The following is a 15,960-nucleotide window of genomic DNA, read 5'->3' on the forward strand; positions in this document are numbered from 1 at the left end:
GAGCCCAACTCCGGGTTCTAAATCCAAGAAATGCATCCAATTTTAATGTGTATCTTCTTTTCTTGTTAATTATTTACTGGAGTTTATCTTTCTTACTTTTGGCTTCAGGTTTATTGCTCCGGTCCTGAATCTAAGTGCGAGGAGCCCTCTCTGCACCGAAACCTTGTCACTGCTTGCCTTACTGATTTAGAAGGTGTCGGCAGGCAGAGGAAACCAAGAGGCCTAAGTGACCAAGAAATATCTGCAATTGGGAGCCCAGAGGTTGGGGCAGAACGTGGTATAAAGGTTAAAATTCCAAAGCATATGTCCCCAAATGCTTCCAGGGTGGAGCAGTTTGGCATTGGCCAAAGTGGCAGGGCTAGGAGAGGCCCCGGGTTGGGAAGTTTTGCTGGAAGATTCACAGAGGAATCAAGAGAAGTGATGCTGTGGACTTTGCTTCTCTAAACTGGCTCCTAGAGCTTTTGTCTCAGCGGTCACATTCTATCTACCAACGGGCACATGATACTTTTCAGCATTCTTTCCTCCTCATTCCTCACTTTTTCCTTATTAGGCTTTTTTTTCCCCCTCCCTTAACTTTGGTGACTAACATGGCCCCCCCACCCAACCCACCCCCCATTCCACCTGTTTTTTCTCCTCCCTTGATTTCGTTCTTTTTTGGCTGTTTGTTGTTTTATCCCTTTAATGCTACACCCTGGGCTTCCTCTAAATCACATTCTAGATATTTTCTCTAAGTTTCACTTCAGAAACTTGTCCATAATGGACCTCAACATTTTTTGCTTATTCCTCACAACCCTGCCTTTCCTTCCTATTTTTGGTACTAAATTATGGCACTATTACACAATCCCCAGGCCAGAAACAGATTCTTCCCTCTGCTTTACCATCAACTGTCGATTAGTAAATGTACTAAGTACTGCTTTTATGACCTTCTAAACCAAGGGTTGTGAAAGTGGTGTTTTTATTTATTTATTTATTTATTTTTGGTGTTTTGAGATCACCAGCAGCAGCACCACCACCACCACTTGGGAACTTGTCAGAAATTTAAATTTTCAGACTCAAGAAACTTATTATTCTAAAACTTATTTGTGTTTGTGTAAATGATGTATCTTTATGATAAAATGATACTCTCCAAAGAGGAATTTGAGAAGAGTGGCATTGTTTTACATATTTCAAACCTCTTTAATGTCTGGCTTAATACAAGACAGCTGGATTCTTCTGTTTGTGCGTTCAATCTGTTGTGATATATTTTGGTTGAAACATATGAAGAAAATCTGGTCTCACACGGATAAGGAGTGGGAAAAGGGAAAACTATTTTCATAGCCTTTCTAGATAATTCTGGATATTCTTTGATACCACACCAAACCTGACATATGGTAGTTTCTTAGAGTACAGTTGCAATGTGGACTGAATCTGAAACTGTATCAATTACCTTTTTCATTCTGCTACATTAAAATCCATGAGTCTACCTACCACTCTGATGACTCATTTTGGTTTTGTAATAGGGCGAGCTCACTGGCTATTTTGAAAACAGTCGTTGGTTGAGTTAATAGGGATCCTCCAAATGTTCACATCTTTCATCATATCATGTCAAAATACGTGTGTTAATATTACTGGTATTTTTGTAGCAAAAAAGTCTTTAAATACTGTAAAGCTGGAGCTTAAGGGGGGGAGAGTAGGTGTTTACAAGTTTTACAAGATTTACATTTTTTGCGTGCGAACACTGAACCCCACAAGTGCTTTTTCTGGAGACAACCAACCGTCTTATACTTGGGCATGCCTGCTAACTTCTTGCCATTTCTTCAAACAATCTAAAAGACGTGTATGCATGCCAGGGCGAACATCAAATGACATCAATAATTTTTGCCCCTTGGTCACGGGCACCCTCAAATTAGCTTATTGAAACGACCTTTTAAGTTTTGCATGCTATGATAGCAAGCAGGTGAGCAACACACAACACCACGATTTAGCGCAGTTTGGCACCACGGCCTTGGTTTCCTTCCGAGGCGCAGGAGGTTAACCTGGGGTCGCTTTTACACCGTGGGTACAAATGCCAGCGAGGTGGAAAAGGTCAGCAGAGTCCTGGCATCATATCGAAAATCGTTCTGGGACGTCTGGGTGGGTGGCTCAGCGGTTGAGCATCTGCCTTCGGCCCAGGGCGTGACCCCGGGGTCCTGGGATCGAGTCCCGCGTGGGGCTCCCTGCGTGGAGCATGCCCTCTGCCTGGGTCTCTGCCTCTCTCTCGCTAATGAATGAATGAATGAATAAATAAATAAATAAATCGAAAGAAAAGAAAAGAAAAGAAAAGAAAAGAGAGAATCGTTCCGGCCCTACGGACCCATTGAGAGCACCTGCAGCATCCTCGGGGGCGGGGGTGAGGGCATCCTGGGCCCCCTGCCGCGCAAGGAGCGACTGCCTAAGTCCTGGCGGCCGCCTGGCCTTTGTCTTCCTACCTCCTTAACTCAGCCTCAGCCGAGCATCCCGCATCCCGTACATTTTTGCAACCTGTGTGCGTGTGTTTCACGTGGGGCCGCGGGCGGGGCGGCCTGCGCGGGAGCACGGCGCGCTCGCCTGGGCCAAGTGCACGCGGGGGAGGCCGCCGGGACCCCCCCCAGCCCCCCCCGCCGGGACTCCCCCAGGCCCCCCCCACGCCGGGACCCCCCCCAGGTCCCGGCCCCGCCCAGCAGACCAGGCCTCGCGCTTCCCCGGGTCTACCGGGGCGCGACGCGGAGGCAGCGGCGTGCCCTGCGCTTCCAGGGCCGAAACCCGGCCCCTCTGCAGCGGGAACAAGCCCGGCGTGAGCCCTAGGGGGGCGAGCCCCGCTCTGGCCTCCCTCCTTCCCCCCTCCCCCCCGCGGGCCGCAGCCGCCGCGACCCACCCGTTGCCGGGGCGACGCTTCCGGCCGGCGCGCGCAGCCCGGGGAGCAGGGGAGTCGCGGGCCGGGCGGCTAGACCTGCCCGCCGCCGAGCCTTCGCCCGCGGGAGCGCGCTCGCGGCCCTCCCGGTTCCGCCGCTGACGCGTCGCGGACGTTGGGCAGCGGGAGGCGGCGGCGGCGGCGGCGGCGGTGGTGGCGGTGGCGGCGGCGGCAGCAGCGGGCCGGGATGAACAGCGGCGGCGGCTTCGGGCTGGCGCTGGGCTTCGGCCTCACCCCTACGGCGGTGATCCAGGTGACCAACCTGTCGTCGGCGGTGACCAGCGAGCAGATGCGGACGCTTTTTTCCTTCCTAGGAGAAATCGAGGAGCTGCGGCTTTACCCCCCGGAGTAAGTGCTGGGGCTCGGCTGGGGGAGGGGCGCGGGCGCCATAGAGACCTCGGGCGCCCAGGCCGGTCGGGGTGGGGGGGCGGCAGAGCGCGGGCGGGGGCGCGTCACGTGACCGCCGCGCTCACCTCGGCGTCCATGTTTGATGAGGGCAGCTGGGCGCGGGGCCCCGAGGCCCTTTCCCCGGGTCAGGCGGATTGTGTGTGTGCTCGGAGCGCGGGGGTGGGAGGTGAATCTCTACACCGAGCCACTACAGAGAATTTAGAGAAGCTGCTTTTTTTTTTTTTTTTTTTTTTTTTAATTTCCGTGCATCCCCGGTTTGTGGTCTCCGTCCGGGTCTCGTAGTCCGTGCCTCCCCTTCCTCCCCGTCTTTCTTCCCGAAGTTAAGATGGCCGCAGGTGGGCCCGGAACGGTCCTCATGGCAAACGCCTGTTGGCGTCCTTGCGGCGGCGGAGTCCCGGAGCCCGCGGCGCCGCCCGCCTGCTGCCGCCTCGGGGTGCGGGCCGTGCCGCGGGCGCTCGGCTCCGCCCCCGGGGCCGTCCCGGCGGATTTAGCGTCTTGTTGGCTAAGCCGACCGAGCCCGTCCATCCGTGTTGGTGAAGATCACGTCCCTTCGTCCCCTCCCACACCCCTTTTTTTTTTTTTTTTTTTTTTCTTGGCAGCGGATTAAAATTTCCGCCCTCAAGGTCACGCTGTCCTAAGCGTTCGCTAAAAAGTATCAGGGGCGGCGGGGCGGCGGGTTATCGCTGCGGCGCGGCCTCCGCCCTGCCGGGGCCCCGCGGCCGCGTCCCGGGGTGTGTTAGGGCAGCGGGGTGGCCCCGGGCGAGCCGCGGCCGCTCCCAGCGCCGACCCCGCAGGGGTCCTGCGGCCCTCGCGCCGAATTTCCTTTTTTTTTTTTTTAAGATCTGTGTTCTTAAGGTAGAGCTTAGCACCTCAGAGGCCTCCGTGTTTTGCTCATTGTTTCAAATCCCTCTGGAGGAACGGCTTAGAAGTCGCCCAGGATTTCTTTCTTTCCAAAAAAAAACACACACACACACAACTTTTTTTTTTTTTTTTTTTGGTCTTTGACCTTTTTTTTGGTGTATTTGACGATGATGCCCGTAGACCTATTTTTCTTTCGGTTTCCGCCCGTTAGGGATCCCGCGCTGCCACGGCGTGGAGACGGGGAGAGTTGGCATCGGGGTTTGCAGAGGTCGCTTTTCGGAGTGTTTTCCTCTCCTTTTTTTTTTTTTTTTTTTTTGTCGCGAAGTCCTCAGCGTGGGTGAAGTTAGGGAGAGCAGCAGCCACGTTTCTCTCGCGGGTTTTTTCCCTCCTCCGCCTCCCCCTCCCGCTGCCTACGCCCCCTGCGCCCAAACGCCCCTTTCCGCTGCCCGTCCTTTCCAAGCAGACACCGTGCCTGGCCAGCCCTCGGCACCGAAGTGTGTCTTTTTGGGGCAGGTGCATCCTCCTCCGTTACCACGATTCCAGAGCCCGTTTAACGAACTGAACATTGATGCTGTATACGAAGTAGTTTACGTTTTCCCAGTTACAGTCACGTGTCCGTCTGTCCGTCCTTCTCTCACTCCCTTCCTTCCTTTTCCTTTTTTTGTCTAGAATATCATCAGAAAACCACCCGTTGCATTTGATTGTTACCTCCTTTAATCCAGAATCCCCTGTCACCTTCCTAAAAATCTTTCATGGCGTTGACATTTTGTCTTGTACTTTGTTTTGCAAAATGATTTTTTTTTTTTTTAAGATTTTTATTTATTTATTCATGAGAGACAGAGAGAGAGAGAGGCAGAGACCCGGGCAGAGGGAGAAGCAGGCTCCATGCAGGGAGCCCGATGCGGGACTCGATCCCGGGACCCCAGGGTCATGCCCTGGGCCCAAGGCAGGCGCTAAACCGCTGAGCCACCCAGGGATCCCCTGCAGAATGATTCTTAATCTGGCTTTATGTTCATTGTTTCTGCATGATTAGATTCAGGTAATACATTTTTGTCAAGAATACTCCATAAGTGCATGAGTATACTATTTATTGGCTAGCCACAGCTATATAGCTTGACGATCTTATTTAACTTTTGAAAATGTTTTCTGCTGTCTCTTGGTTTAAGCATTCAGAACTTTTTTTTTTTTTTTTAATGATAGAGAAGTGTTTGGAGGAGTGTATGCTTAACTGGAAACAAGCAGTAAAATATTTTGTACAAGAGCTTTTGTAAACTAACCTTGCTTTCAAGGTTGTGGTAATAAGGTGTCTTATAGGTAGAAGAAACATATCACAGAATATTATTCAGTGCCAACGTAATAGCCACTTTCGTTGTTAAAACCAGGTATGGGTGGCAGTATGCTGCCGGTTACTATCTGATACTTAGTAATGAGCTGTTTTTTGAAATCAGATGTTAATTACTTTGAAAGTCAGAATAAACACTGTTTACTTAAATTTGGTAGAGTTACTGTGTCACAAACTAATACGTTTTGCAAAATTGTAACAAACAGCACATGTATTCCTTTTTTTTTTTTTTATTTTTATTTATTTATGATAGTCACAGAGAAAGAGAGAGAGGCAGAGACATAGGCAGAGGGAGAAGCAGGCTCCATGCACCAGAAGCCCGATGTGGGATTCGATCCCGGGTCTCCAGGATCACGCCCTGGGCCAAAGGCAGGCGCCAAACCGCTGCGCCACCCAGGGATCCCAGCACATGTATTCCTAATCAGTTTTTCCTTCAGTGTAATTCCTCATTCCTGTCTTTCAGAAATATTGCCTTGTTTTACTAATAGGGTGTTTTCTGCTCTATAATGAAGTGGTCATAACCTGGTCTTTATATTAAAGATGTTATTTGCAAATTTGAGCTGAAATGGATAACAGTACAATAGTAGTAGTTGTATTGAAGACAGATAAATGTTTTGCAGTGTCTCAGAAACAGTACTTTACTATTAATGTCTGGAAGCTGAGTAGAATTTCATTTGTTTAAAATTTGGAAATATATTTCTTTTTTTTCAGGTGGAAATATATTTCTTTAATAGAATGCGGAAACAGTTTCTCATTAACATTTTAAGCATTCACCTGTTAATATGAAAATTCACATTTTAAATTGAATTCTTTTGGAATGAGGCTGTGATTCGGTTTTTTAGCTTTTAAACATTGATAATTAAACATTCTTTATATATATGTTAACAATTCTTAATTGTGCTCTTTTTTATGCTTCTGGATGATAAATACCCAGAATTTTTTTTTTTAAAGATTTTATTTATTTATTCATGAGAGACACACACAGAGAGAGGCAGAGACACAGGCAGAGGGAGAAGCAGGCTCCATGCAGGGAGCCCGACGTGGGACTGGATCCCGGGTCTCCAGGATCAGGCCCTGGACTGAAGGTGGCGCTCAACCGCTGAGCCACCCGGGCTGCCCAATACCCAGAATTTTTTGTTTTCACTTGTTGCACAACAAAGGAGTACCATGTCATGGAAACTTTTTACGGCAGTAAGAAACTTTTGTAGTTTTTTTAGGTCCCCTCCCCCCCCTTTTTTTAGGTGTCCTGTATATGCAGAAAAATGCATGGATAAAAGTACAGCTTGATGGATTTCCACAAAGTGAACACACCTATGTAATCACCACCTACATCAGGCTTGTCTGCGCCCTAGCAGTTTCCCAGTGTCCCCCTTCAAATGACTAACCTTGGAGGGTAATCCTATCCTGATTTCTAACACTGTTTTTCACATGTGTTGATTTCTTTTTGCTTACTGGTTTTCTTCACCTCTCTGGTCTACAGAAGTGTTAATAAGCAAGGAAAAATGTGTCACCTCTTACTTATTTAGTTAAAAATATTAATAGAACCAGTATAGTCATTTTATGAGAAGAGAAAAAGAAAACTTCTGCTTACGATCCTATTGAAACCTCTATTTCCATATATTTGCCTGCAGTCCTTTTGATATGTGCTTATTTTAATGTAGCAGAGTCAAAGGATTTATACATTGATGGTAAACTTTTTTCATTCAACATATAATCATTTTTTTCATACTTTTGTGTCTTATTTATAGTAATATTTCAATTCTGTCATTGGCTATATTGAGTCCTTTGGTTTGGTATTTTAAGTAAGTAGATTTTAGCTGGAAACATTTGAAAATGTGTCCTTTTGATTGTCAGGCATTGATGGGAATGCCTCCTGGCATTTGGTTGGCAAGTGTCAGTAATTTGTAAGAAGATCTTAACAAAAGGAAAAATTGTGCCCTCCAAAGTACCACTGGAGTCCTCCTCAGAAACCCTATTAAAAGTTATGTGTCAGTTAATATTTTGCACATACTTTTGTGTAATTTGTCCTTCCTTTGAATTATATCCTTTTTGATAGATCTTCCAATAAATTACTGGAAAAATTAGTACCACATTCACTTTTTCAAAAACGTTGTACAATGCCATCACCATGTTTAATGAAAAACAAAATAACCAATTAGGGCCTAGGAAATTTAACTGATGCTCAAAAAGTTGGCTCTGTAATTTCTACATTAAACTGTTAGAAATTTTTTGAAAAAAAAAAAAAGACTATAAAGTTTTATATTTGAAAAAAGAGGCAAAATTTGATTCAACAAATCAGGCAGACGTAAAATTTGCTATATTTGGCTGCTGCTACTTTCTTCCGAAGCATACATTTAGACCAAGTGGAACATGTAACACCCTTTTAAAAGTTAAAACTCTAGGTCAAAAATAGACTTAAAAATGATAATTCTAGGGATCCCTGGGTGGCGCAGCGGTTTGGCCCCTGCCTTTGGCCCAGGGCGCGATCCTGGAGACCCAGGATCGAGTCCCACGTCGGGCTCCCGGCATGGAGCCTGTTTCTCCCTCTGCCTGTGTCTCTGCCTCATTCTCTCTCTCTCTCTGTGACTATCACAAATAAATAAAAATTAAAAAAAAATGATAATTCTATTTAATTAAAGTAAGTCTGTTTAAAAGTTTAGGTTTATGAGAACAAAAGCTGTAAATATAAAATTTGGAAACAATGATTTATAAATAAATACACACTTGTTGAGCATCTTCTGTATTTAGGCTTGCCACTGTATTGTAATTTAGATGATAATGTTCAAAATAAGATAGTGTTAAATATATGTTGATCTCTTTTCTGTATTTTAAGAAAGGAGATGAAAATGACGGTGGTGTAGCTATGTCTAGTGTCCGCATTCTTATGATCATGCTTGATGCGCACAGATCAGCCTTTCTTAACCAGTTCTGGGCTTCTCAAATCTTGGTAGCCTGTCATAACATGAAATTGCTTTCCCACCCAGTCTCATACTTCCTTTCCCCTGGATGTTTTAAATTTGAAATGATATGGGTTTTAAGTAGGGGTATTGGGAATTGTGTTTTTAGTTTTCAGTAGTGATTATTTAGGTTTCCATTCTTTCACAAAAGGATCTGACCCTTTAGGGAAAATAGTTTCAATGGCGATTTGTTAGGCTCTTGAAGAATGCTAAAAGAGAGTGTACTTGTAATTGCTAGAGCTTTAGTAGCTCATTGTAATTACAGTTTTTTTTAGGGGCAAGGGTTGTTGAAAAAGAAACAGTGCCACTTGGTCTAGTTCGAGAAGAAATAAAATTGTTTCTCTAAATTGAAATAAAGACTAGTACAAGTAGGCCTCATGGAAACTGGGACTGGGAACCAGAAAGATTTCAGCATCCAAGGTGACTATCTGCCTCTTCTCAGAAGCTTTATTGTCCACTCAGTTTCATTCCATGTATCTGCTCTATTTTCTTTGCAGACTTATTTTGTACTCAGTATTTTGGCATCTGGCCCAAGCCCTGATTCTCAGTGACTTTTCAGACCAAGATAGAGAATCTGATTGTTTAAGTTCATTTGATCAAGCCACCCAAATTATAGGTGGTTGGTTAGCCAGTGAAATGGGCCCTTGGGTCATGTGGCAAATCAGTTGTGGCTAGCAGCTTCTAAAATCTGTTGGGGATTTCACCTAAGAAAACTCTTAAAGTCTGTGCTGAAAGTGTATATAGAATGTCTTGGAAGCACATAGAGGAGGGGTACCTAACCACTTTGATATCTTAAAATAGCTTTCCAGAAGACTTGGAAACTCAAGCCTTGAAGAAAAGTGGAATTACCCCTCAAAAAGGAAGGTAGGATATCATAGGCAAATGGAACAATATGTGCAAAGATGGCCCAGATATTCAGAATGTGTTGTGGAAACCACAAGTACTTCTAATGCCTAGATTTTTTGGGTGCGATGTAGAGGATGAAGCAAGAACAGAAGGGTGTCTGTAAAATTTAAGTAAATTTAAGCAGTGGAATGACATGATAAAATGTAGGGTTTAGAGGGATCACTCTGGCAGCTGTTGTGAAAGACCATTATTAAGGAGTTGGGATTGGAATCACTGTGATGGGTTAGGAGCCATAGTAATAATCCTTGTGAGATGATGGGAGCTTGAGTTAAGGCCCTGATCATGAGAATGATGAAAGAACTCCTGTGACAAATATTTGGGATGCAGTCTTCACAGGATTTAACAATCAACTGGATGAAGAAGGAGGAAGGGTCAAGGATGGAAACAACCCCCAATCTCAATAGTTTGTAGAAATGAATTACTTCTTATGCTAAGTTTATGGGGTAGGGAACTCTACTCATTGTGGTCACTCACTCTGGGATGAAGCTGATGTAGCAGTCAGCCACCCATTTCTCAAATGAGGCTGGTCATTGTGGTGGAGCAAAAGAGCCAAGTAATGTCCCTTAAAGCTCCTGAATGTCGGTCCTGCTCATACTTAATTGGCCAAAACAAGTTACATGGGCACACCAACTTTAAGGAACAAAGAAGTGGAATTTAACCACGTAGCCAGAAGAGATTTGGAAGCATTTAGTGAAAGGTACTAATGACGGTTACATTTAGTGACTCCTAGATTTATGATTTGAATAATATGGTGGTATTTTTAACTGAGAGATGATGTATAGGACAAAGACCAGGATTGTTGAGGAAGAAGGGTGATGAACTTATTTCAGACTCAGTAACTTTTGGGGGATGGGCCTTGTGACCATCAAGGTGTGATATCCCAGCAGGCACTTGGATCTGGGAGTCTAAAGCTCAAGAGAGGTCTAAATTGGAGATGTGGGTAATGTAAAGGTGAGTTAAGTGTGGACACCACTGTTTTTACCTCAGTGACAAATTCATGAAGTACTTAGATGTTTGTATAGAGTGAGTGGGGAGTAGGCATTGTTGTAGTGAGCCTGTTGAAGCCTGAATTGGATAGCCTTAGGCAGGAGTGAATTGAATTGAGTTGGGTTGGGTGAGAAAGAGACAGTTTCTTTTTACCAACTTTTATTAGCCTATTTACATTAATAATATAAGTTCAAGTTCTACTTGCTAATATGTTTCATTATCACAGTGTTTTGGTAATAGCATGAATATGTATAATCATTATCAAGATGGATTTGTTACTTTATGTGAAAATTTCTAATTTTAGAAATGTCTAATATTTGGAATTGATAGTACATTAAAATGCTTCTAAATTTTTTTTTTTTATTTTACTAGAGAGTGTGAAGGATAGAAGGATAGGGAGAGAGAGAATCTCAAGCAGGCTCCATATCTAGTGCACAGCCTGATGTGGGGGGCTCCATCTCACAACCCAGAGATCATGACCTGAGCACAAATCAAGAATCAGACACTTAACTACCTGAGCCACCCAGGCACCCCTAAAATGCTTTTAAAATTCTTGATTAGTTGAATGATTAAGGTTGCATTATATTTGGCTTTAGATCGTTAGACTTCAAGTCCCACCTTTGCCATTTACTAGGGCTAGGATTATGGTCAACTTTCTTGACCTGTTTTGTAACATAAATTACTGCACAAGGCAAAGATATTTTTCAATGATCTCACTTATTTCATAGTGTAAGAAATGTTAATGCTTTAAAGGAGTGTATATGTTCTATATTAGGTATATATTTGGGTGTTTTTTTTCTTGCTAAAGAAAATTTTAGACTTTAATTAAAAATAGTCTTGGACAGATAGACAAAATGATAATCATTGAATATAGTATATTTTGCAGTCTGACAAGATGAATTATATTATGGGAAAACTGCTTTCATCTGTGCTCTGCTCTGTGGTTTTTTACTGTAGACCTACCTAGATTAAACTGAATCTGGTAGGATTTAGAATAATATGTTTTTTGCATATAAAATAATTAAAATTTTGTTTGTAAAATCTTTGGTCTGAAATCACAATGCTGCCTAGCTAGCCTAAAGCAGTCTAGTACATGCAAAAGATCTTAATATTAATTCTTTGTTGTCTATTTGCAAGACTCTGGTGAAGTTTTTAGTGATCTAATTAGGAAAGGTTGGAAGTGGTTACAAAATTTGAAGGATTGGGACTTTTTATAAAGTGATTTTGCCCATTGATATAATATGCTGGTTGAACATTTTTGGGTTAAATCTGCTGTTTTCATGTTTTGCTTGGGTTAACTCATAAATTTCAAGTTTTTAGAGGTAAGACAATAGGACTTCCTAGATTTCTGTCAACTTTTGTAGACAAATCACGGTGAAAGACTTAAGATATGCCTTAAGTACAGCCACTTTGGAAAACATGGAAGTTTCTCAAAAAGTTAAAAATAGAACTACCCTTTGATCTAGCAGTTGCATTACTAGGTATTTACCCAAGAATACAAAAGCACTAATTCAAAGGGATACATGCACCCCAATGTTTATAGCCAAAATGTGGAAACAGAAGGTGTGTATATACACAATGGAATATTATTCAGCTGTAAAAAAAAATGTCATCTTGCCGTTTGCCATGGCATGGATGGAGTTAGTATTCTACTACTCAGAGTAAATCGGAGAAAGACAAATACCATATGATTTCGCTCATGTGTAGATTTAACAGAACAAATGAGCAAAGGTGGGGAGTGGGAGGCAAACCAAGAAACAGACTCTTAACTATAGAGAACAAACTAATGGTTACCATAAGGCAGAGGGGTAGGTGGATAGGTAAAATAGGTGATAGGGATTAAGGAGTGTGCTTGCTGTGGTGAGCATCAGAATGTCGTATGGAAGTGTTGAATCACTATATTGTATGCCTGAAACTAATATTATACTGTATATTAACTACCTGGAATTTAGATAAAAATTTAAAAATACAAAACTTTTTTTTGTCTTAATAATCTTTAGCAGTAAAAATTCTTGATTAAGATTATGCAGAGATCTAAGAAAGATGTTTCAAGTGAAAATGACAAAACAAACCAAATGTTTATTAGTCCAATTGTTTTTCTTTTTATCTTGCAGCAACGCACCTCTTGCTTTTTCTTCCAAAGTATGTTATGTTAAGTTTCGTGACCCATCAAGTGTTGGCGTGGCCCAGCATCTAACTAACACGGTTTTTATTGACAGAGCTCTGATAGTTGTACCTTGTGCAGAAGGTTGGTATCTGACATGTTTTTTCCATTATTTTAATCTCTGTCCTGTGTGTTACTACCTTTGGCTTTCCTAGAAATTGGTAGGTAGAGAGTATATTGCTGTGTGTGTGTGTGTGTGTTTGTGTGTGTGTGTAGGAATGAAATTTGGAGAAGGAAAGAATTTTTACCTAATACATTAGAATGGCTATTTATTACTTACTTGTGCTTGAGATTTTGTAGCCAAACATCTGAAAAAATTCATGAATTACTTCTCTGGTTTCTTTTGTTTGGCTTTCTGTAGTCAATTTGCAAGTTGTAAACAAAGGTTTCTGAAATTAAAATACTACATTGGTAAGGGAAATTATTTTAAATGTATGTGTAAGTGAGCATTTGCCCCTGTGTATACAGTATTAATGATATCATAAATAAAAATTGTTCATTTTCCCAAATTGAGGTTAAGTAATATTTATAAGAAAGATATTTATAATTTAATCTCCAAAGTATCCTCTTAAGGTAATTCACCTTGTCATTGAGCCATTATTGCATATTCAATGTGATTGCTATGCAACTGGAATTTACTTTTTTCTTTTAATGGCTTGCTTCTCTTGGGGGGTAGGATGGGCAATTCAAGAAAAATCATGGAAAGCCCAAAGCCTCCATCAAGGAAATAGTTGTTGAACATGGGAACAAGGCCAAAAGCCTCGTTAAATTTAAGACTTAACCTGCTTTAAGAGCTAATGATTACTAATACTTATTTTGTAGTAATTTCTGTTTACAGAGCCATTTACATATAATAGGCTGTGCTGAATTTGACAGTTCTGGTGTGTAATCAATTTTTATTTCGAGTACACATTATGGCATGTGTACTCTTTGGATTTTCGAATAGTTCATTATAATTTAAATGTCTTTAAAGTATGTTTTCCCTGGTGGATGGTGGTAACTGTTTTACAACGTAAAAAATTTACCTGGAGCAATTTAAGGAGTTTTCATATGGAATGTTTTAAAACCTCTTTTAAAACAAGGCTAATATTAAAATAACTTGACATATGGTACACAGTGTTGCACTTTTGAAATTTGATGCTTATTTCAGAATGTCTATTCTGGGATGTCAAAAACATTACAGTTAGATACAGTGAGTACCATTCTTTTGGTTTTGAAGTCTCAGAATAGGACATTCTGGATGTTTTTCCAGAGAAATTTGAAAGTATTTTCCCCCCTGCCTGGAGATTAGAATAGAGTAGTACAATAAAAATGGATTAAAGCTAATTATTTGCCGAATCTGTCCTTATCTATTGATCTGTAAGGGGACAGTGAGCCCAGAATTGGAGAAAGCAAGGTGAGAACAGAGCTGGTTATGGTTTAGTTCTGCATACCAAGTTCATACCAGTTTCACATCAGGTAAACTGCATGGGAAAAAAGTCAGATGGCAGGTTTATTAAATGGGAATGTTAATCCTATCAGAAAACTATGCTACCAACAGTGCAGGATCTTATGTTGGCTCATTACTGAATTGGAAGGAAGAATTTTTATCAGTGTTGCTTTGTTGGAACCTTGCTATATTCCCTTAGAATTTTTCATGTATTTGAGAAGCCCAAACCATGATTTGTCATAAATGTTCAAGGTTATGGGCATGTAGAGGTTTTCTTCTTTGTTGTACTTAATAGAGCTTAATAAATACACACTTACTACAATAGGTCTTGAATATTTTTAATACTACCATTTTGAGACAGTTTCTCTGGTTTTGAACATGTAAGTTTAAGCACATTTTTATTGCAATTTAGTTGTATTTTAGAACACTGATAAAATAATTGGTATTAGAGAAACATTGAGATACACATTTTTCATTTAGTGTAACTAAATATCACCAATTTAACCTTACAGAATCTGAAGAATGTTACAGTGAGCCATGAAAGATCTGATTATGCACTGCAAGCAGAGTAATAATGTGTTATGTACTGAAAAAGATAGCAAAGTGAGTTTGAAATAAATCAAAGGAAAGAGTTCCAGTGGAGTAAGTTCTGTTAGAGGAGATAGGGTGCTGTAAGCATTCTTCTATTGACTTCACTGATTGCATTCTTTCTTTGATGTTATAGAAACAGCATTATGAAAGAAATGAGACAGCCATAGCAAGCAACAGTTTTAAGAAAAGTTTTTTCAGTTTCTTTCAATTTGCTGTTTTTCTAATGCAGACAGATTTGTAACAAGGTCCTAAGCTGTATAAGTAATGTTTGATGTGTAATAGTTTCATACATATTAAGCATTAGCTATTGTTAATAAAACCTGCCATTTCAAAATAAAATATGCTTTCATTATACTTGTCCAGATATGACCTCTTTTTGTTGTTGCGTGCATCTCAGATTTCTTTTTTATAAATGTTAACACTTAGAAAAAGATAAGGTCAAACATAACAAGGGTGTCAGCCTAATCATCAGTCGTAACTTTATGTCCACATTTTCTGGTAGATGGATTTTGACTATTAATTTGGTTTTGTATGTTTTCTCTATGTGATATTTGTGCATTATTAGATGACTAGACTGGCCAAGGCAGACCTGTTACACTTGCCTGAGTTAGGCATTGTTTGCCATGCCACTAAACCTGCCGTCAAGTGAAACCTTCATTGGGGAAATGAGATCGGAGTCTGAACCGCAGAAGATGGACGCCCTGTCTCTGTTTTTTATTGTTTTACTTTAATTTCATTTCTTTTTCTTTATTTTGTCCCTTTTTTTGTTTTTGTTTTTGTTTTTGTTTTGTTAAATCTCTTTCACTTTAACTTGTGAGCTGGGTTTCCAGTTCTTTGTAAATGGTATTCCATTAAGGGTTCATAACATTGCTTTGCAGATTATATTGGGAGATGAATAGCAGAGCTCAATCTTACAGTGAAATAAATTTTCATAGTAAACGAGGGTACAGTGTTGTGAAGCTCAGTGTGAGTCTTAATTGGTGTATTTATAGACTGCACAGTACATTTTGTTCTCAAAACACTAAAACACTGATAGAATTCTTAGGAACATTTTCTGACCTCATTGCAACATTTTTGCAACTTTTCTCCCAAATCTACATCTTTCATAAAAACCAACTGATAGCTAATAATTTTCATCCTTTCCCCTAGAAATTTAAGCATACAAAATCCTCAAGGAAAGTAAGTAAATGTCTTAGACTAATTTAGGAGTAGAGGACAAGCAGAGACATTTGCTTTTTTGAGTTATTTTATTATAGAAAAGAACTTACTTTCTTGACTTACAAAGACTTTTTACTTGCCTATATGGGGAATGGGTATTTGAGAAATGAAAACTTGCGTGTGTGTTTCTCTGCTTGAATTTTTTGCAAAATTTTCAGATGTCACTAGCTTCTAAATGGATTCCAAGAT

At 41.3% G+C, this 15,960-nt stretch overlaps 1 protein-coding gene across 6 annotated transcripts in view; it reads left to right on the plus strand.

The window, feature by feature from the left end:
• The first annotated feature begins 3,050 nt into the window (after positions 1-3,050).
• Positions 3,051-15,960, plus strand: part of SREK1 (splicing regulatory glutamic acid and lysine rich protein 1) — a 45,368-nt gene continuing 32,458 nt past the window's right edge. For 2 of the 6 annotated variants that reach the window (XM_072826678.1, XM_072826679.1), the window contains exons 1-3: positions 3,051-3,256; positions 9,278-9,340; positions 12,484-12,617. In XM_072826678.1, the coding sequence (XP_072682779.1) occupies positions 3,096-3,256; positions 9,278-9,340; positions 12,484-12,617 (358 nt within the window). In that variant the 5' untranslated portion in view covers positions 3,051-3,095. The remainder of the gene's footprint in view (positions 3,257-9,277; positions 9,341-12,483; positions 12,618-15,960) is intronic. The other 4 variants (XM_072826680.1, XM_072826682.1, XM_072826683.1 and 1 more) reach the window with 3 other exon arrangements.

This window comes from Canis lupus, chromosome 5, assembly GCF_048164855.1.
Source record: "Canis lupus baileyi chromosome 5, mCanLup2.hap1, whole genome shotgun sequence".
Taxonomy (NCBI): Eukaryota; Metazoa; Chordata; class Mammalia; order Carnivora; family Canidae; genus Canis; species Canis lupus.